The sequence below is a fragment of the Alosa sapidissima genome, chromosome 6 (genome assembly GCF_018492685.1).
Source record: "Alosa sapidissima isolate fAloSap1 chromosome 6, fAloSap1.pri, whole genome shotgun sequence".
NCBI lineage: Eukaryota > Metazoa > Chordata > Actinopteri > Clupeiformes > Clupeidae > Alosa > Alosa sapidissima.
The window spans coordinates 12,642,778-12,664,436 of NC_055962.1; the positions used below are offsets into that span (position 1 = coordinate 12,642,778).

Genomic DNA, 21,659 nt, shown 5'->3' on the forward strand with positions numbered 1-21,659 from the left:
TATATACCACACAGAGACATAAATAATTGTAATTATTTTAAGATTAGATTGTTGCACCATGCAATAATTTTTCGCGGTGTCAAGAACACGTCTGAAGATAAGAAAGAAGTCGAGTAAGAAAGAGAGGAAATGTGTAGGCTTAGATTTTGATGCAGTAGGCTACAGACTAAACCACATGTTGCTTTCTCTGCTTTAGGCCTAATAAAATATAGCCTTCACTTAGCAAAGATAATGTATAACTATTCTGGCAACGTCTCGTTTAATAACTTGCATTTTTGTCCGCTTTTCATCACATTATTATGACCATTAAATGTAGGCTATTTTGCACACTAAAATCTGATTCATCACAGGTAAACACAATAAAGAATGGGAACGTAAGTTGGATTATGTATTCTAAGTTGTAATTCCTCTGTATGTCCTGTTGGTGACCTCAGTGAGAAGTACTGTTAAGACGCTCTTAGCCGGTAACGAGTACTCTGGAGCACTCGTAGATCTACGAGTGTTTTCACGACGCTCTTAAGCTACGATGGTTTCGGGAAACAGTCGGCAAATCTTAAGATGTTCGTAAGAGGGACTTTACGACGCTCTTAGGCTTAAGATGCTTTCGGGGAAGTGGGCCCTGGGCTCTCCCTCGGCCACGCCCCCTCATGCCACTCCAGCACCTGACTCTCCCTCGGCCACGCCCCCTCATGCCACTCCAGCACCTGACTCTCCTAATGCCACACCCCCGCTTTCCCCAGTCACATGGAATCTCACACTCACCTGCCTATTAGCTCTACTCACCTGCAAGCAATCACCGCATCATTAACTCTCCTACAAAGGTTTCCCGCATTCTCCAGTCTGTGTCTGGCCTCGTTGATCTTGGACTCAAGGACTTATGCTGTGCTCCTCTGTTTCCTGCCGCTTCCAGTTTGCGTGAGCGCTTTTGTTAGAATTTGTTCATATTTCCTTGGATCCTCTGTTTTCCCTTTTTTGGACTATCTTCTGAGCTTTTGAAAGACTGAATCTTTTGAGTGTTTAATCCTGTATTCGGCTAAATTATCCTCTGAACCAATAAAGGAACCTGTTTATCTAAGGATCTGTTTTTACCAGTCTGAGTCCGTGACAACTTGATTTGAGTCCACACGTGCCTAAATTAATTCACTGGACATTATTAGTAAAGGCACACATCTTTTTATATAAGGTCTCACAGTTGCAGAGGTGGAAAAAGTACGAAAATATTGTACTCCTCAAGTAAAAGTACCAATACTTTGATGAAATATTACTCAAGTACAAGTTAAAATACCGATCTGAAAATGTACTCAAGTAAAAGTAAAAAGTAGTTAATTTAAAATGTACTTTAAGTAAAAGTTACTTAGTTACTTTTTTTTTTTTTTTTTTTTGGGGGGGGCGTTACCAGAACAACCAGTTTTACCAGAGACTAAATGAGGAAATCTAATGAGGAGATACAGCACTCAAAAAATCCTCCATAGTATATAAGTAAGTATAAGTATTTATACACTTTTGATCCCGTGAGGGAAATTTGGTCTCTGCATTTATCCCAATCTGTGAATTAGTGAAACAGACACAGCACACACTAATCCCAGTGCAGTGAGCTGCCTGCATCAACAGCAGCGCTCGGGGAGTAGTGAGGGGTTAGGTGCCTTGCTCAAGGGCACTTCAGCCGTGCCTACTGGTCGGGGTTGTGCTAAACAGTAGGCCATGGCTGCCCCCAATAATGCATAGGGTTAGTTTGTAACTAACTCCTCGCAATATTTCTGACCAGGGAGTCCGAAGGATAGTCAATTCCAAGAGCTAAGGACCACTCGGAGAAAGCTCCAGAAAGAACTGAAGGCAGCCAATTCAATTAAACAGTTTTGGAAGTAACTAAAGATCAGGATTCACAAGAGGGACCCCTGGAATTTGCTTAGAACAATGGGCCAAAATCATACCTGATACTGCGACTAATACGTTTTATCATACAGGAAATGTCTTGAAGCTGTCATTACAAACAAAGGCTTTCCCACAAAGTATTGAAGAAATTTCAGTAGGCACGTTCAATACTTTTTCATTCCACTTTATTACTCTTATGTTTGGATTTTTTATGTGTGTTAATGTGTGTGGTGAAAATTTCGAATAGACTGACTGGAAGTTTAGGCTAATTACTGAAAAAAAAAAAATTAAGCGTTCAATACTTATTTCCACCATATATTTGTTTTACCTGAATATTTTTACCGAAATTTAAAGTTTGACTAACTGGATTTTGTATACAAAACATGAAAACTGTCTAAGGTCACTCTCACTCTCCCTTGCTAAAGAGCCGCCTGCACGATTCATAAGATAGTTGTCTATCTTTAGTTTATTAGTTGAGCATCGCTAGTAGTAGACCGCTAATTGTTGTGCTGCTGGTGCAATGTCTTTCTCCAAGAAAGCCAAGTCAGGTTACCAAAAACAAAGGGCAAAACAGGAAAAAGAGAGACATCAAAATGAGGGGAAATAGCCTAATTTTGCAAAATGTGATGACGGCACACAAACTTAAGCAAAAACGTTTAGTATAGGCCTACACTTGTGGTGATAGCCTACAGTTCACTAGTTCGCCCTTCTATATGATTGCTTCAGCTAGACTAGAATGTATGGGAGAAGTGCGTGTTTGGCAAGGTAGCTGTCCGTGGTCCTGGAGTGCCTGGAGCGGACATCGCGATAGAGCGATGACCGCTTGCACCCCCCTGTGTAAGGAGGATGAGTAACGGGGCAATTGGTGAAATGGAGGAGTAGGGGGAGGAGGGGGGATGATTTCGCTAACGTCGGAGCGTGTGACGTATGGAAAAGGAGGTCGGCTTAAATAGGCCTACCCTGCGGCGGCAGTGGGTGAGTTAATTGCTGTCAATCATCCCGAAGGCTCCACCCGAACTTTGTTTATAAAACATCATTTCACTAGTTCGCCCTTCTATATGATTGCTTCAGCTAGACTAGAATGTATTGGAGAAGTGCGTGTTTGGCAAGGTAGCTGTCCGTGAACCTGGAGTGCCTGGAGCGGACATCGCGATAGAGCGATGACCGCTTGCACCCCAAAAGATCACAGAGAAAGCCGCTACCAACTACATAAGTGCTTGCTGAGCGAGTCGTAAATCCGCTAGACTGGAGCGGATATAAGACTGGTAGGCATCCGAGGACCAACGGCCCAGTATTTTAATTTGTTGCTCCGATAAGCCGTTGAGCGCAGCTGTTGTGGCAGCTCCTATCCTGAAGGAGTGTGCAGAGTAGCGATCCGCGGGAAAACCAGATTCGACTAGAATGTTTTTTAAGAGTGTTTGGAATCTGTGGCGAGTGATGGGTAGCCCTTCGTCTGACACGAAGAGCGGGCTAGTAGACGAAGCTTGAGCTGACCGGTATGAGATGTAGTGAGACAGGTATTGGAAAGGCTGAAGATCTGAGGCGGAGTTAAAAATGAATATGGAGTGTCCTTTTCGGAACTGATCGGTTTTACTCTGTTTGATGGTAAATCGAATGGTGTCTTGGTCTAGCTGCTCTAGATCTGCGATGCACGGGTGGACATCGGGAATGAAGAGAGACGAAGGGCATGTAAACTCGCTACATCTCAGCAGCCCAAAAAAGGCCAGTATAAACATAACGGAGATAGTGAAATCGGAATGTGGTGATATGAACCCTTTGAGAAGGGTAGCAAGGCAGGTGGCGAGAATGCTTGAGGTAATGGGAAGGCGGGAGTCTTGGGGGACTGGCTGTTGCCTACGGATACCTTTGATTAACAAGCCTATCCTGGTGTCGGAGAAGGAAGGGCATTCGGAGCCGTGGAGGAGTTTGTAGACGAAATGAATGCCAGCTAGGTAGACTCTAATGGAAGAGACTTTGATCCCGAGTGAAGTGTGGGCGTAGGTGATAAATGATGATATGGTGACTGCATCGAAACTGGGAAATGGTAGTGAGTGCTTTGCATGGAACTGTTTGAAGCACGACCAAGCAGTCCAGTAGGACTGCATGGTCCTGGGTGCGAGGGCTTGGAGGGCTAGGTCGGCCGTGATGGGCTGAAGATAGCTGAGGGGGTGGTTTATAGGAAGATGGTCTCCGAAAAGCTGGGGAGTGGAGTAGGGTACGGGTCCGCCTCTGGAGCCAAGCTTCTGAATCTCTGGAAATTAAGACGAGAAAGAGAGTCAGCAATTTCATTGTGGCAACCGGGGACGTGCGCGGCTCTTATAATGAACTGGTAGCTGGCTGCTATCCAGATTAGACGCCTAATAAGAGGGGAGAGCGCAGGCGATTTTGAGTGCGAGTTATTTATGACGTGCACTACGGCTTCGTTGTCGCTGTGGATTAGCACGCTCTTGGAGGTCCACTCCTTCCCCCAGAGTAGGGCCGCAATGACTACGGGGTAGAGTTCGAACACGGCTGACGATTCGTTTTCCGTTATTAGCTCTCTGAACTCTAGTGGCCAAGGGGATGCAAACCAGCGCCCTTTGAAAAAGCCTCCGAAGCCTATTGAGGGGGCTGCGTCTGTGTACAACTGGAGGTCTTCTGGAGATGATTGGCAGTCGTCGTAGAACATGCACAGACCATTCCATTCGTCTAAAAACATCCTCCAGAGTTTGAGATCGGCCAGGCACTGGGCATCTAGATATACTACGTCTTCGAGAGATGGGGTTGCTGAGGCACAGTTTAGGAGATGCGAGATGAAAGGGCGGCCCTGGGGAATGATTCGCATGGCGAAATTGAGGTGGCCTAGAAGGGAGAGAACTTCTTGTTTGGTGTGAGATGGTGAGGTTATAAACTCGTTCAACAATAAAGAGATTCTGTCTTTTTTCTCTTTGGGGAGAGATGAAGAGAATTCTTCGGTATCTAAAATGATGCCGAGGAATTCGAGTCTGGATAAGGGACCGCACGTCTTCTCTTCTGAGAGTGGGACTCCCAGTTTGTTGAATACGTCAATTAGCGTAGAGATGCCTAGGGCCGGTGGGTAGGAATGGGGGATAACTACTAGAAAGTCATCCAGAAGATGAACGAGAAATGGGAGCTTATAGTTATTTAGGAGAATCCAGCACAGGGCTTCTGATAGCGTATCAAAAATTTTGGGACTGCTGCGGCAGCCGAAGGTGAGGCGAACTGCAAAATAGTATCTCCTATGCCATTTGACTCCGAAGAGGTGCCAGAATTCGAGATCAATGGGCATGACTTTGAAGGCTGAGGTGATGTCTGCTTTAGCTAGCCAGCAACGTCTACCTGCCTTTTTGATCAGAGCGATAGCGTCGTCGACAGAGTGGTAGTGCAGCGAGAACTCTTCTAGTGGAATCAGACTGTTAATGCTGGGAGTGGTACTATTGTGCGGAGCTGAGAGGTCGATGATAAGTCTCTTTTTCCCTGAGTATTTGCGCGTAGCTACGCCTATGGGGTTGATCCTGTAGACTGGGAATGGAGGCTTGGTGAACGGACCGATCATAAAACCAGATTCGACCTCTTTGCTTAGGAGTGAGGTGACTACCTCCGGATCTTTGACGGCAGATTGTAGGTTTTTACAAACGAAAGACTCTGTAGGTCTTGCTAAAACACCTGGATGGAACCCATGCTTCAACCCCAAAGTCAAATAGTCGCAAAATTCCCTATTTGGATTGGACTGAAGTTCTGAATGGAGAGCAGAAACAATGATTGGAGTAGAGAGATACTTTTTAAACTTTTTATTTATGTTCTTGAGTGCGGAACAGACTGACTTGGCATGGGCGCCTGCGCAGTAGCTGCAAACATGGAGGTAACGGCAGGAGGATTGGCGACACTGAGCGAAGTTAAATTTTCGGCAGATTTCTCGACCTTTCCAGGAATGCTCGTCCTCTTCCCTGGCTTCTCCTGCCGTAGCATCGGGGATGCGGGGAACATAGGATGAGGATTTAGGGGCTGTGGAGCTGGTGCTGGGGAGTTGATGGTCGGGGTTGACTAGTGGACACTCGGCCGCGCCGTGACTGGGGCTATTGCAGAGGGGACAAGATGGCTTAAGTCCTAGAAAAACGCGGTTATGGAGCTCCATATCGAGCGCGCCCCAGTAGGGGTTTTGGTTCCAGAGGCCGACTCTGGCAGCGCATTTAGCTGAAAACAGGCGGTGATAAGTGTAGAAATGAGCTCCCCCGTAGGATACGGCTAGACCGGCGATGATGGCCAGGTAGTCGTTCAGCTCTTTGCGTCGGCTGGGGAACGCGAAACAGATGACCTCCGTGTAGTAAGTAAACGCTACGGTGAACTCGGGAAATGACAGGGTTTTTGATGCTGGGCCAGAATTTTTAAGAGAAAAAACCAGTTCGCCGCAGACTAGATCCCGGTTATGAGAGGGAATAGGAAGGGAGGGAAGAATGGTAGAAAGGTCTACGTCTGCACCTGACAAGATGAGGTTCCTGGTGGACGCTGTGACGGGTGGTGGTTCGAATGCTGCAGCGTGAGGAGGCGGGGGCAGGGCCTGTGCTGTGGCTAAAGAATAGTTATGCAGCCGGAACGGGACGTCGTGGTCCGAAGCACTCGCTGAGTGCTGATGATGACCCGCTGCTGCGGGCTGGTCTAGCGCGGGGCCGGGGAAGAAATGGGAAGGGAGAAAAGGAGGGAGGGAGGGAGCGGTCGCTGACGCGACCGGAAGTGGAGCAACCTGTGACCGGGTCGCGGGAAGTGGGACGGGGAGGGAGAGAGGGTTAGGGGGGAATAGCGACGCTGTCGCTATCGGCGCCGGCTGAGACCAGGTGCTCGCTAACTCGTAAGGGAGATGGGGAGCTAGCGAGGTGAATCTTCTAACTGACGCTTGTTTAGTTGAGGCGTGCAGTACAGACGTGGCTCCCGGAATGGAAAGGGAAGGGGGGAGGGAGGGAGCAGTCGTCGGAACGACTGGAGGTGGGGCAGCCCTGGACCGAGTCCTGGCTAGGGGAGGTGGATGGGGGAGGGAAAGAAGGGGTGGGGGGAGTAGCGACGCTGTCGCTACCGGGGCCGTTTGGAGAAGTGGGGTTGGACCCGGAAATACGGCGGAGATGCGGCGGGAAGAAAGTCGGCAGGAATGGGCCTGAGCCGCTGACGTGGCAGTGGCTGTGGCTGAAGCAGCGGAATGATGCGCTCTGAAGCGTGTGGTGCCGGAAGGTTCTGTCGGCGAGCCCGGTTCGCGGGGTGGCTGGTGGTGTGTGCTTCGTCCAGCTGAATGGCCGGCGGAAAGAACCGCGCCGGGATGCCAGAAAGAGCAGCCTGCTTCCTGGTCCGGGGAGGAAAACAAAGTGAGGGAGCGGGAGGGCGAACGGACCGGGCTATCCGACCTATGGAACGCGATGCCGCGGGAATGGAGAGTGCTGCGGATGCGAGCCACTGTCCAGTGGGTAGGGTCATCGCCTTGCTGGCGCTGGGTCCTGGTGCTGCCGCGAGTTGAGGCTGCTGAGCGGGAAATACTGCCCCGCACGGGGGCAGGAAAGGAGCACCTCCTGCGACCCTGTGTCCTGGGTTCCCTACGCTGGCGGCGAGGGGAACGATAAGGATTATTTTCGCCCGGCGGAGGGCCCTGGGTGTCGGGTGTTGGCGGGACGAAGTTGTCCTCCAGATCGCTGGAAGAGGCGTGGATTTCTAGTTCCATGTTTGTCTTTGGCAAACGATACGCGGACTGGTTGATTTCGCTAACGTCGGAGCGTGTGACGTATGGAAAAGGAGGTCGGCTTAAATAGGCCTACCCTGCGGCGGCCTAAATGTGAGTATGGGACCGCCAGCGAGTGCAAGAGAGTGAGTGATGTCTCAATCCAGTTTCGTGTATTTAAAACGCAATTGTATAAGTGACTAGGCTATTAGGCTACGGGAGGAAGTGTAGTGGTTGCAGGGTGAAGATGTTTTTCACGGGTGTGGTTAAAGGTGTGAAAACGGTAATAATACAGTAGGCCTATGTACAAAATAATATGCCTGACGTTTTCGTGGTGTAGCTGAGGCCAGAGAGATATACAGGTAGCCTACGTGGAATGAGGAAGCCTACGGTAGAATGAACGGGAGAAAGAGCGATAGGTTGGCCATATGTTCGAATTTAGGCCGGACATATGGATTTTAAAAGCCCTGTCCAGCGTCCGGCGTAGCCTCAAGCCGGACGCTCATTTGTTCTCCTTTTTGGAGTTGCGCTTGGCATCTAAAATCGTTGCTCGAACGCAGCATCGTTTCACAAACTATGGACGCGAGGACTGCTGGCTTATTAAAATATGTAAATAGCTTAGTCTAACTTTGAAAAAATATTGAAGGGAATCCAGTCCAGTGCACATGCCTTTGGCAAGTAGCCTAGGCTACTACAGACACAGGTGAAGAACAGTCAGCCTCAGCAGTAAGCAAAACCAAATATGTACAGCCAGCTTCTAAAGCAAGCAGCCCAGACCCTAAAATTGGGCATTTATAGCTTTGAAGGTAATTCACACACAATTATTTTTCTTTCGCCAAAATATATTTGGTAACTTCTGTAGACATCCAAAATGGGGTGGGGGTTAAAATTAGTAGGAAAAAAAAAACTATTGCATAAACAGCAGGGCTTGAAAACGAAATTATTTTTCAAACGTTCCGTTCCGAACGGTTCAGGTAGGCCTATGTTTAACGTTTTCGTTCTTGCATGCGTTCCGCCACCAACATATCGGTCCTGAACCGGTTCGGAACGCAAAATATCGTTCGTTCTTAAAGTTCCGGCAGTGTTTGGCGGGCCTATCAAGTCTATTTTTGTGAACTTTACCTTAGAATAGACGTACTCTCCCCTTGATTTAGCCTATACCGTAGCTATGCCCAAAAATAATAAGTCACAGGCGGCATCCAAAAACATTCAGATGGGCTATCCATCCCATAGCCTACAGACTTACTGTAAGCCTAACCTATGCCTATAAATAATTTCTTATCAAAAATATTTCTGGATACGTGCTAAACTCCTTACCTGGTTTTATCCATATGGATTTCTTCAAAGTCTTGCGCTATAATTTCCAACCTGTCTGTTGCTGACAAGGCCTATCTCAAATTTTCCGTTTAACTCTTCTACATAGAATAGGCTATAATTGCGCAAACATTTCAAATCCCGACTTTAAAACGACAAGGCGTGGACAGGCAAAATAGGCTATTATGCATAGGCTACAAACAATTTCCAAATAAGTTTCAGTAGCCTACGCTACGAGCTGGCCTAAGATCCGAAGTGGCAGACGGATAGGTAGGCCTAGTTGGCTACATAGCGGCTTGTTAGCTCACATTAACAGTGTAGATGCGGGCTTGTTTTTCGCACAACCGGAAATAGTCTCCCTGACATAGGATATGCTTTTGTGAAATTTTATAAAATATATAGAGAACGAAAAAAAAACGTTATTAACCGGTTTTGTGGATTTCAGAATAACGTTTCTGTTCCGGAACAGTTGAAGACCATTTTGTTTTCGTTTCCGTTTCTGCTCCTCGTAAAATTCCGAAAAATTCCGTTCGTTTTCGGTTTTCGTTTTCGTTCCTTGAACCGGTTCGGAGCCCTGATAAACAGTCATATATATCTTTTTGCCGTGGTATAGTCTTAAGTTTCATTTAGATGTCTTGAAAAGGTCTTAAAAGTCTTTAAATTTGCACTTGAAAAATGTGCAGATACCCTGAGAAAGACAGTTGGTTAGCTAGCTCATTTAAAATATCCTAAACTTTTTTTGACCCTGCCTCTTAAAAAAATCAAGAATCGCTAGGAACCGGAATCGAAATAAGAAATCGGAATTGGAATCGGAATCGTTCAAATTCAAACGATACCCAACCCTAGTAATTTCAGTCAACTATGATGATGTCCATGTTCAGTAGCCTATATTTTTCATTTAGTCAAGCAGTGACATGTGGTTTAATGCATGGGGTAACATGACGTGAGACAGGCAGAAGATGAGCCTAGTAGTCTATCCCGGAATCGGTGGGCTTGTGTGTGTGTGTGGGGGGGCGGGGTCGGTCCAGTGGTGGGCCGGTCCAGGAGAAAATTGCCAGGGCCAGATTTTGTTCCCAGTCCGACCCTGGAGTGAGGTTTTACCAACGTTCCACAAGCACAGCTAAGCTAGCTGGCTTCCGTTACACTCACCCCCTTAAACCTCACTCCTGATCCGGGTCACGGCACAATGTAACCTGTGTTGTGTTGAACCCTGCGAGATTCAGCCCTGCACATGCCCGGACTCGAACCCACGAACAGCAGCAGCTCGGATTGGGAGTCGAGCGTGCTGACAATTGAGCTAAAAGCCCAGGCTACTAGCTCGCATGCCAGCAGCACTCGAGGAGTCGGGGACTGAGGTTTTACCAACGTTCCACAAGCACAGCTAAGCTAGCTGGCATCCGTTACACGTAGACCTGCAAGACAGGGTTGTTTGAAGACACAGATCTGGGGAAAGATACAAGAACATTTCTGCAGCATTGAAAGTGCCCAAGACCACAGTAGCCTCCGTCATTCTCAAATGGAAAAGTTTGGAACAACCAACAGCCTTCCTAGATCTGGCCGCTCAGCCAAAACTGAGTAATCTGGGACAAAGGGCCTTGTTTAGACAGGTACCCAATGGTCACTATGAATGAGATCCAGAGTTCCTTTGAGAAGATGAGAGAAGCGTAACTGGTTTCTAATTGTGTGTGAATCACCTTCACAGCATTAGGCTGTGGACTGCTTGCTTTTGTGCTACTGGCTGAGGCTGACTGTTCTTCACCTGTCTGTAGGCTTGCCAAAACGTGTAGCCTACTGGACTGGCTCCCCCTGATTTCTTTCAATACTTTTCAAATGTAGACTATTTAACCTATCATTTTAATACTTCATATAATTTAATCAATAATTCAAATAATAATTTTATTTGTCCAGTTATTTAAATAGTCATTTAAATATGCATTTTCTTTCTTCCAAAATGTAGCCAGTCGCTGGCATTCAAAAAACGGAATATGTGGTTATATTTCACAACTTTTGCAAAGTACCCTGACTTGGAAAGGCTGGCAAGCAAGCCACAGACAGATCAGGGGATTCACTTTCCTGTAAGGCCAGCAACACATGCTAGATGGATGCAAAAAACAGAACAACATTAGGCTACTAGACCTGCTCAGATTATTTGCTGACATCAAACCAAGGAACAAAGATAAGTTTACCCGACTGTTCATTCTCATGAAGTTTCTTCTTCCGTTTCTCATGTCCTGAAGGGTAATTCATCAGTTTCATCTTTTTACTGTAGGTTATGAGACACTGTCACTATCACTGTATAGGCCTACTTGTCGTTAGGTTGATTCAAGGGGAGATGGGGAGGGGGCCTTGATTAACTTGCGGGGCCCTATGCAACTTGCGTATAGGCTACTGTGTGTATAGGACGATCCGGCCCTGTTTGGTCCCCCTCACTTTGAAAATATCTCCTGTGCCCCTGTTGTCCTGTATCAGAACAGGCCCACGAAGTTCAAGTCAGATGGCCTTTCATATAGCGTTCCTTGGGGAGTATTGTTTTGTCCAGACCAGGACAGTCTGGCCTCTTTTAATTTGCTTTGCAAACGCAGACTCTGCAAACTTATTTTAACATCATGCAAGGTGGCCATCATGTCAACTATAACTTCATATGAATGTTCTTCATTGTTTTAGATTGTAATTTTCTTTTATATTGTAATTTTGTGGTTGGACATTGTATATTTGCACCCGCATTATTAAATTAATACACAGGATTAGATGTTAAAATCTCTTGTGCCAAAATCCAAGGTAAAAACACATTCAGAAGCCCCTACTCAAATTAACTTTAAAAAGCACGCTACCCACAAATCTGCCAAAAAATGGTCACAAACACAAGACAAATGGCCCATCCCATCCAGCAGTATATAGTATGCGGCATGTCATTGGGGTTATCAAGTGGGCACCCTTATTCACCAATGTTTCGTTAAGTTAGGCCCACGACACCTCATGAAGGCTTAACAGTGAAACCAGCGTCCTGGAGACACTCCCCTCCATGCTGCCACCATATTACCACATTGAAATATCCAATACCCAAAATACTCTTAACCAGCCTAGGCATGGTCTAGGTTGGCTAGGTTGGTCCGTCCCGTTGATGTGGACTGAACCATAACCATAAAAACCCTAGCCAACCACCATCATCCTAGGCACAGCCCATCACAAACACAAAACAAATTAGCCAGTTAGCTTACGCCCCATGTTGCCACCATATTACCACAGTAAACATCCAAATACCCTTAACCAACCTAGGGATGGTCTAGGTTGGTCCGTCCCGTTGATGTGGACTGAACCATAACCATAAAAACCCTAGCCAGCCACCATCAACCTAGGTACAGCCCATCACAAACACAAAACAAATGTAAATTTTTTTGCAATTTGTAAATTTGCAGCCGCAAATTGTTTTGCACTTCTTGGCCACCGTAGGATGCGGTGCAAGCGAACATTAACGATAAAATCCATACAATTGGAGTGTCCTGACTGCAACCGACGTGAGCACATGATGCAACACTACGTTCTGAGAAAACTTTTGTCGGACGCCCCGTTTCTAAATTCTTTCTGTCGCTCATGTTGCTCTGCTATTTTGAATGAGAAACATGAGGCAATAAAGCTCAAGAGTCCCATCCACTGCCGATTACGGAAGTAAGAATTCAATACAATTCTCTATTGACAACTGGAGTATAAGCCATATAACAGTCCATGGTAGACTTGCAACCAGCTATGACATGACTAAGAGAATGTACATGCTCATATAGACACCAAAAGTTCATGGGGCATCAAGCTTGTTTTGAGAAAAAATCTTTTATTCGCGATTTAAAGATGGAAGAGTACTACATTACCCATAATCCTAACATGTAAAAGCCGGTAAAACCAGAGCCTTTGTTTGGTAAAGATCACCGTTGCTAGGGATGCTCCGATCAGTGTTTTTGGGGCCGATACCGATTACCGATCACAGGATATAGGCATAGAAAGAAAGTGCAGAGCTCTACACTAACTTTTTTCCAGGAGCACTTGGCCCAAGTTAGCAAATTTAGAAGCAAAGATGAAAATTTAGGCGCACAGTCCTGTACTTAACTTACAAATAATGTAACATTACACTGCAGCCAACAGTTAAACATGCCAATGCACCAGTTGCAAAGATTAAGAATGACTGACAACATTTACAGGAAACAACATTTAAAGAATATTTTGTTTTAATAATATCATGCATTGTCATATTTGTATTTAGCCTGTTTATCAAGTATCGGGCAAAATGTAATTTGTAATATTTCACAAATTTTGCAAAGTACTATGACTTGGAAAGGCTGCCAAACAAGCCACAGACAGATCAGCGGATTCGCTTCCCTGTTAGGCCAGCAATACACGTGATGGATGCAAAATGCAGAACAACTTAAAAGTCCACTGTGTAACGGTTTCTGTTGTTTGTTAACAAAATCAACATTTCCCATTCATAAATGTGGCCCCATTCATTATTCATTTAATTGTTCAAAGCATACCTATTGGCTTAGAAATCCTGATTTTTAGATAGCTGAGGCAAAGATTATAAATGGCGGAGCAAGATATTTCATCATTAGCCACTTCCGGGAACCCTGATCGCACAAGGGGGAGGGGGGGGGGGGTCAAAATTCCCCTTGATACCTCACTGATGATGCGTAAAGCAACATGCTTGACCCTAGGTACTGAGGGGACCACATGAAACCTCCAGGACTTGTGCCACTAAATCAAAAATTATTGAAAAGATTGTGGCAGCATCAGCTACATCTGACTTTCTCCAACTTTTGCACATCTCCATAGAACTTTTTATTTATTATTTTGTATTATTTATTATTTACCCATGTCCTTGATGTGATGTGTATGCATGTGACAATAAACTTCCTTGTATCCTTATACTGTACATTGCCAAGTCCAACACCCGGTCCCACACATGCTGGAGAAGACAATAGACAACAGACAATAAACAGAATTTCTTTGTGTTCATTCTATTCTACCAACAAAGTATTTTGTGAATGTCTTCCACACCCCCATCACAGTCTCAGCCCTCCCTTTAAACCCCTCCTATACTTTTAAAAGGACCTACAGTACATTGGCTGTGGATTCCACATTCAGAGGCTGAAGCTTACAGGGACCATTGAACTCCTGTGAGTATCCATAATCAAATGTAACTTAAAAAATATGTCTGGTTGCTTACAATAGTATAGTGCATAACTTTAAAAGTCACAAGGGTTCTGTTTATAAATAGCAAATTAAGCTCAACCGTTTGGTAGAGGACACTTTAAGTCACCATATCTTACCAAAAAATCCAACTGTTTTGCATTTAAACATATGGAGCCATATCTACCAATTGAGTACTATGTTAATAACAAAATATTTGCTCAGTACCCCTGTACTGTCAATTTATGGTTAGAGGTCAGGTCTGTATAAATAATACTATAGAAAACATGACAAAGTGTATGAAATGTATACTACTACTGTAAACACAGCATATATGTTTAAAAAGCATGCATAAGCATGAATATCAAATAAGCTGAATTGCACTTGCTATGCAATTCAATAGATTTTGGTCTGTACTATAAAGGGAAAACTGATTCAACTATATAAACCATATATTTTCTGAAAGCTTAGACCCTCAGGATGTGATCTAACATGACATGAGACATGTCCCAACCTCCTCACTAGTATGCTGCCCATGCATAATACATTGGGTATTGGTAAATACTAGTGTATGGCAGAGGTGTGGACTCGAGTCACGGTGAGAAAGGAAAAGGGATGAACATCACTGAACATGCTCTCGTTTGTCGTCTGACTTGGATCATGTGATATTGTGATGGATCCTCTGATCCCTTTGATGTGGTTTGATCTATGGGTTCGATAGCCTAAACAATTTAATTTGCTCTACGGAGCTAACCAAAACTATCACAGAATCATCATCAATGACTGATGGCATTTCAAACTTACACGCATATCAGCGTTATCAAGCTTAAATAAAGCATAAATATCAAGAAATGTGAAGGTAAATAAATGTTTATACACCTGGTATTGAGCAGGCTAGGCCTTGATGGCATCAAGATGTTCATTAATGGTAGCCTTGTTATTGTAGGCTAACTCCTGCGGGCATATTCAGTATATATCCATTCAGTATATAAACTATCAAACTATGGCATAAAATGTAGGCTATCTGAAGGCTACTTGGACAGGAGTAACATATAGTTTGGAATTATGGTGGCGGATCCTGATGTGCACAATATGAGCGCTCGCAGGGGGTGAAATCACAGTTTCATTTGCAGTTTTCTATCGCTCATTTGCACGTCAAGTCAATCATAATATGATTAGTGTGTGGAGAGTGGGGCTGTATATTCTGTACAGCAGCATGTGCTTTCTGCTGAGAAGGTCTCAACAACAGAGGTTAGAAGGAAGAGGAGGGGGGCGGGGATTAGCTGCACGTCTCCCTAACAGGGCTGGTTTTAGCCTATAGCCTACATAACATTTTGAATGACGTAACAGCTTAGAATGGCTTAGTGCAGCCAGCAGCATATTTGGGGACATTGAGCACTATGGCTCCAGGCATCCCAAAGTGCTTGGAGGAGAATGCACTGTAGTTTCATGGACTTGCCAGGGACCAGTTGGGGCAGTTTTATGTCTCTGTTGCTGAGAAAGTTTTGATCTTCAAAAGGTCAAAATCGTCAAACATCTTGTAGGGGCTGTTTTTAAAGAGTAGGCTAGAGAAATTATCTGTGCTGTGGCGAGTGAGACAAGGTACTCATGTGTTGCGTGATATCTCATAGCAGAGATTTTTTAAAAAATAAATATTTTATTCTCAATGATCCCTTCTTTTTAAAAACACCAATTTGACTTGTCTTATGCAAATCTTTCTTTTTCATTTTCTACCCTGAACATGGGCAAAATGCACCATTGAGATCAATATGTTTTATATAGAGTTACCACAGTGCCACCTGTGGTTGTATAGAGTAACCTGTGGTAAGCCATATGGGCCATGGTCATTTGTTTTAGACCTAAGTGCGTGGGCCCTGGTTGAATTGACGTGAAATGACCCATATTGTTTAGGTGGTTTAATTAGTTTTCCCTTCATGGTACAGCCCAAAATGTATCAGCCATACACTTATTTACCAATTTACCAATACACAATGTGTTATGCATGGGCAGCATACTGATGAGGAGGGCAGGACATGTTTTATGTCATGTTAGATCACATCCTGACAGTATAAGCTTTCAGAAAATATATGGTTGAACCAGTTTTTCTAAATGGCACAGACCCAAAGGTATCAGCCATGTACCCAATTTACTCATACACTATGTATTATGAACGGGCAGCAAAGTAAAGGGGAGGGTGAGAAAGGTCAAAACCTATGTTAGATCACATCCTGAAGGTGCTTTCAGAAAATATATGGTTTAGGTGGTTGAATCAGTTTTCCCTAAATGGTACAGCCCAAAAAGATATTAGCCATAAATTAATACTATTTACCAATACCCAATGTATTATGCATGGGCAGCATACTAATAAGGAGGGTGGGACATGTGTTATGGCATGTTAGATCACATCCTGAGAGTCTAAGCTTTCAGAAAATATTTGTTTTATATAGTTGAATCAGTTTTCCCTTCATGGTACAGACCAAAATGTATTATGTGTACAAACTGTATATATCCATAAAATCATTCATTTCAATGGGAAATTTACTTAACCCTTTAACTGGCACACTATGTTAAAAGTGATGAAAAAATTATGTTTTTGTTTTATCTTGCTCTATTAGGCTGTAGTATGAAAAATCTGGGATTTATTATTTCAAAGGACCCCCCTCAATTTCTTTGAACCTCTACCAAATGGTTGAGGCGCCAGTTTAAAAGTCAGTTATCTGACTTTGACATGAGATACTGTGTTCTACTGAAAGAAAAAAGACCCCCCCCCCCCCCCCCCCAACAAAAGTGGCATTTTCTTGTAGCCTTGGTCCCAGAAAAATAATTAACAAAAAATAAACTCATTCCCACTGTACCTGGCTGGTAGACCACTTAAGAATGTTTTTTTTTAGGTATCCTTGCTGAATTTAGCCTTGAAGTTGTACAAAAGTTAACATAGAGGTTTATTCTGTGCAAAAGTGCCGCACACTAGCACCAAACAGCAGAGCTTTCATTACAATTAGACCTGTTGCACAGCAATTTGAAATCTTCAACTGACAAGCATTCAGTCTATCTCTAAAGTGGCACCAACATAAATAGAGCATATCATAGTCGTCATTACTGTTGATAAAGATTTAATGAATAGCCTCTTATATTATTATTGTTGTGGTTCAGTTGATTTGAAATGCATTTGCAAAGAGGTTTCATCCGAATTACACCTGGTTTGAGCTAGTGTCTTATTTGGGAATTATTGATTCTACTGTATTTTTTTAAAATAGCCCTGAGGTAATTGTGTTCCTTGAAACAGTGAGCATCATGAGCAGGAACTTTCTGTCCACCAATGATGAGCTCCGTAAGGGTGACTTCCTGATTTCTAACAACCAACAATACAAGGCTATCTTTCAGGTATAAATTTCAAATATTGTGTTAACTTCAATCTGCTAATGTAATGCAAGACGGGTGTTTCCTTCACAAAGGGATATTTTCTTTGTCTGTAGGAAGATGGCAACTTCGTCATCTATGGCTGGCGTCCAATCTGGTCCTCAAAAACAGATGGTAATCAAGAGGCACACCGCCTTGTTATGCAGCAAGACTGCAACTTTGTCATGTACACAAAGGGTGACAAACCTTGTTGGTCAACTAGCTCTTATAATGCGTGTGAAGATTGTCGTTGCCGTGTATTTTTGCGTGATGATGGTGTCCTGGAAGTTGATCGGAATGGAGAGAAGAAGTGGACTTCACATTAGAAGTAGTGCACAAGATGTGAGAGAAGAAAGTGAATGTAAATGTGATAATGAATATGATGCTTTATTGTCTATTGACTTCAAATAAAGCTACAATTAAATAAAGTTCAAATAAAGCTACAATTAAATCTACATCCATTCTAAGTTTGTTCTATTAATATACTGCAATATGAAACAAACTGTTTTTATTAGGTGCAGCCTATACTGCATGGTTAAGACCATCACGGCAGAGCCTTTTATAATACTACATTGTTAGTCAAATCAACTCAGAAGGTTAATTGTCATACATTTAAAAATCTTCAGAATTGTCCTGTTAAAGTTCAGTAGGAAAGGGCAAGATTTAGTATTCAACACGTATACAATCAGCACCATTCAAAGTACCTTGAAAGCAATAAAAGAAGGTTCAATCAAAAGTGTAACATTTTCAGTGTTCAAGTATAGATTTAGAATAGTAATTTCAACTCACGCTCAACTGTTTACGCTAATTCAACTAGTTTTTTAACAAAAAGAGTTGGTGTTTTTGTTGGGCTTGTTTTTTTGTGCGGTAGCTTCTTTTGGATTGCTCAATTTCAGCTGCCTCTCCCTTGCCTTTACCCATGCTTCCCCTCTGTCTAGAATTCAGAAGTTTCTCTTTGCCAAGTCAGCATGATGGGGTAGCTCAGATTTAAAGAGCTCACAAAACCTTCGGGAGTGTATCTATGTTCCCGGGGAACATAGGGATGACCCCAAACCTTTAGGTTTTGGGCTTGTCAGAGACCCGTTTGCTTGTGTTTCTCGTGAGATCTGGCAATTCTGTACCCCAGTCACCAAGCGACCATTCAGTTCAATGGAAAACCTGGGGAGATGTCAATCTTCAGGCAAACTGAACAGATTTATCACAGCTGAGAGCTGAATGAGATGAGTTGAAGATCAATAGGCCTTTATCACGGCAGCCGAAGTAGGAAGTGAACAGCCCTGCTCCTGTGTGAGCACAGGTGTTTCTAATTAAGTGAACAGCCCTGCTTCAGCTGCCGTGATAAAGGCCTATTACGAGAATGAAATTTCAAGTACAAGAGACCGGAGTATTTCATCTTGTTCTGTGATATTAACATAGAAGGTATGCAACTTTGGCCTGCAGATGTTATTTAACAAGCCCATTTACAAACCTATAATTACTCTGGAGAATAGAATGCTCTGTTTTAGCAGATGTTTAGCGCCCCCTCATGGTTTTTTGACATCCACATGAATAGCTAGATGTACAGCATAGCGTTATAAAATATGATCGCTGCTCAGTCCTGTACATCCTCTCCCACTTTTCACGCTTGTCAATTTGTCTCCATCTCCTACTCCACCCCCTACTTTTGCAACTTTTGTGTATGCTTGTATGTGCGTGCCTGTGTGTGTGTGTGTGTGTGTGTTTCTAATAGTTAATAGTGTGGATGTGTATGTGTGTGTGTGTGTGTGTGTGCATGTGTGTGTGTGTATGTCAATTTGTCTCCATCTCCTATAGAGCCTGACCAGTATGGGATTTTGAAGGCTGATAACCTACTGAATTCGATATTTGAGTTATTCAAAAACTGATAACCGATATATCGGCCGATAGTCATTTTTAATACATTTTTTAACATGTAAAAATGTTCTCCCATAACAAGGTTCTAATTAAGGTGGGGCATTACATATTTGAATAGGCCTAACTATCTAGATTCCTAATGAAAGGCTCTTCATATACAGTAATTTATTTGTATAAGAATAAAATAGTACTTTGTTCTGTGATAACCACATTGCCATAAACTACATTGTGAGCAGTTTATACTTGCAGTGCCTGTTCAAACATGCTATTCCTGTAGAAAACCCATAGACCAATTTCATGCCTGCAGGTAGGCATGTTTTAAAAATAAGATGATATGGAAAAGCTTCATCAGCTAAGCATTCAATAATGAACACTGAATATTATATTATAATACTTTAGCCATTAATAAATGTGCAGTGAGCAGAATTTGTGACGTGACATTTTTTACAGATCAAAATGATAAGCCTAAAAGCAATTTTGGGTTAAGGCTATAAAATGACTTTATGATAGAGAAAACAAAGCATTTTGTGGAATGATGCATCATATGAAATTTGCAACGATGTGACTTAAAAACAGTCTCTGGTAGGCAGCATAAGTGACATCTCGCTCCCTGTCTGACAATCGTTGTCTGTAGCTGTGTGGTCCTTAAATTCGGGACCATTAATATATCGCTCATTTTAATTTGGGACCTTGCAGTCAAAATTGTCATTTGTTTATTCAAAGTCTCAAGTCTAAAATAGCCTGGGCTAAATTGTCAGTTTATTTCACATCAATTTTTCGAGGTTTTGAATAGACACTGCCCATGTTTGTTGGCGTGTCGGAATCATTTTATGCAAGCAAACTGCATACACAAAGCCTTAATTGTTGATGGCAGACATGATAATCATCCAAACCTTCTGCATTTTGACCCGTGATGATTCGGTGCTGCCAAAACTCTGCTACCCCCTCAGTCTCCAATGTGTGCTACTTTTACTGATATATTTAACGATACATTAGGCCTACTAATCCAAGCAACGTCAAACTTGGCACTGCATGTATTCTAGTGAGTGTTTGGGAATGAAAGCTTAGTTGCTCACATTTATTTCGTGTAGACTTTTTGTGGTCTTAATGCAACATTTTACAAAGGAGCTGACAGGGCCACCAAGGACTGTGAGGGAGTCAACAGCAGAATACCCTAATTAGTAAGCATAAATGTCCTAGCCGGTGTTTAGGATGCATCGTAGACAGGTGTCCTATATCATTCATCAGCAAACCATCACATTAGTGAACATTAGTGTTTTGGCTAACTAACTTAGCTCCTGTCAGTATGGTCAAAACACAATGGGATGACAGTCGAAAGAGACAATTACTGTGCTGTTATCAATTTGCTCGGTATAACCGCGTTTATGTTTCACAACTACTGTACACCAACAAAAAAACTAGTCTCCATCACCAGGGGCGTAGATTTGCGTGGGGACCGAAGGACGTGTCCACACCAATGTCACATTACGACTGAAATGCAGGGGCGTGCAGAGACCTTGTGCAGAAGGGGCAGGGGCTCAAATTTTAAAAAAGGGCACATGGAACAACATTTTCAGAAAACGTGTTAACTTTATTTAAAACTTAATTTTGATTACAACCCAATAGAGAATACATAGGCTACATGCAAATTATATCGACATAAAACACTGCCTTTTGCTGCCTCCCGCAGCTCCTTCTCCCTCTGCTTTCGCTTCCTGTCTTTAGTGGGCATCTTTGCACTGCAGAATATAATATCATGTTTTATAGAACATAATGCATACGAAAGCTAGAAAAGATACACACAATTTGAATGGTGTAAACTGGAACTTAAGTTTTACATTCCCTTTAATCATCTGAACTTGAGCTGGACATTTTTTTTTTTTTTCATTTAAATTCTAGCATTATGCTATTTCAATGATGATGGTGGGACAGACTATTATATGGTTTAGCAATTTGCAAAGTAGTCTAATGTACTGATAAACATTTTATAATTTTTCATATTTATTCATTATGTATCAAGAAGAATGGGTGTAAATAGCAGACACACTCTTAAAATGACACATTGCTGTGTATGCTCAGGGATGCACACTGCAATTATGTGGAGATAGGCTAATTGTGTGGCTGTCTGGGTGGGTTAAAAAGTTAAAATTGGATCAGAAATAGCTGAAATTTGTCTTTAACCTTTCACCCAGCCACACAAGTGCTGTGTTGAAATTGACACAAAAATGTGTTGTCCCTGAGCACACACAGCAATGTGTCATTTTAACACATCACTTCTTAGAGTAGAGAATTGTCCTGTTAAAGTTCAGTAGGAAAGGATTAGGGCAAG

The 21,659-nt window shown here is 43.2% G+C and overlaps 1 protein-coding gene and 2 long non-coding RNA genes across 3 annotated transcripts; 2 read left to right on the top strand and 1 right to left on the bottom strand.

Annotated features, from left to right (window-relative positions):
* Positions 1 to 2,023: 2,023 nt before the first annotated feature.
* On the top strand, positions 2,024 to 10,939 carry LOC121711954. The gene is made up of 3 exons (XR_006032490.1): positions 2,024 to 2,034; positions 9,582 to 9,584; positions 10,846 to 10,939. It is a non-coding gene; the product is annotated as an uncharacterized LOC121711954 (long non-coding RNA).
* A 3,042-nt stretch (positions 10,940 to 13,981) lies between these two features.
* Positions 13,982 to 17,892, top strand: LOC121711952 (mannose-specific lectin-like). The gene is made up of 3 exons (XM_042095851.1): positions 13,982 to 14,046; positions 17,346 to 17,443; positions 17,536 to 17,892. The coding sequence occupies exons 2-3, from the start codon at positions 17,354 to 17,356 to the stop codon at positions 17,782 to 17,784; spliced, it is 339 nt and encodes a 112-aa protein (XP_041951785.1). The 5' UTR covers positions 13,982 to 14,046; positions 17,346 to 17,353; the 3' UTR covers positions 17,785 to 17,892.
* LOC121711953 lies at positions 14,489 to 20,975 on the bottom strand. Its single transcript, XR_006032489.1, has 3 exons — positions 20,964 to 20,975; positions 20,820 to 20,821; positions 14,489 to 14,623 (listed from the first exon to the last, which is right to left on the bottom strand). It is a non-coding gene; the product is annotated as an uncharacterized LOC121711953 (long non-coding RNA).
* Positions 20,976 to 21,659: the final 684 nt, after the last annotated feature.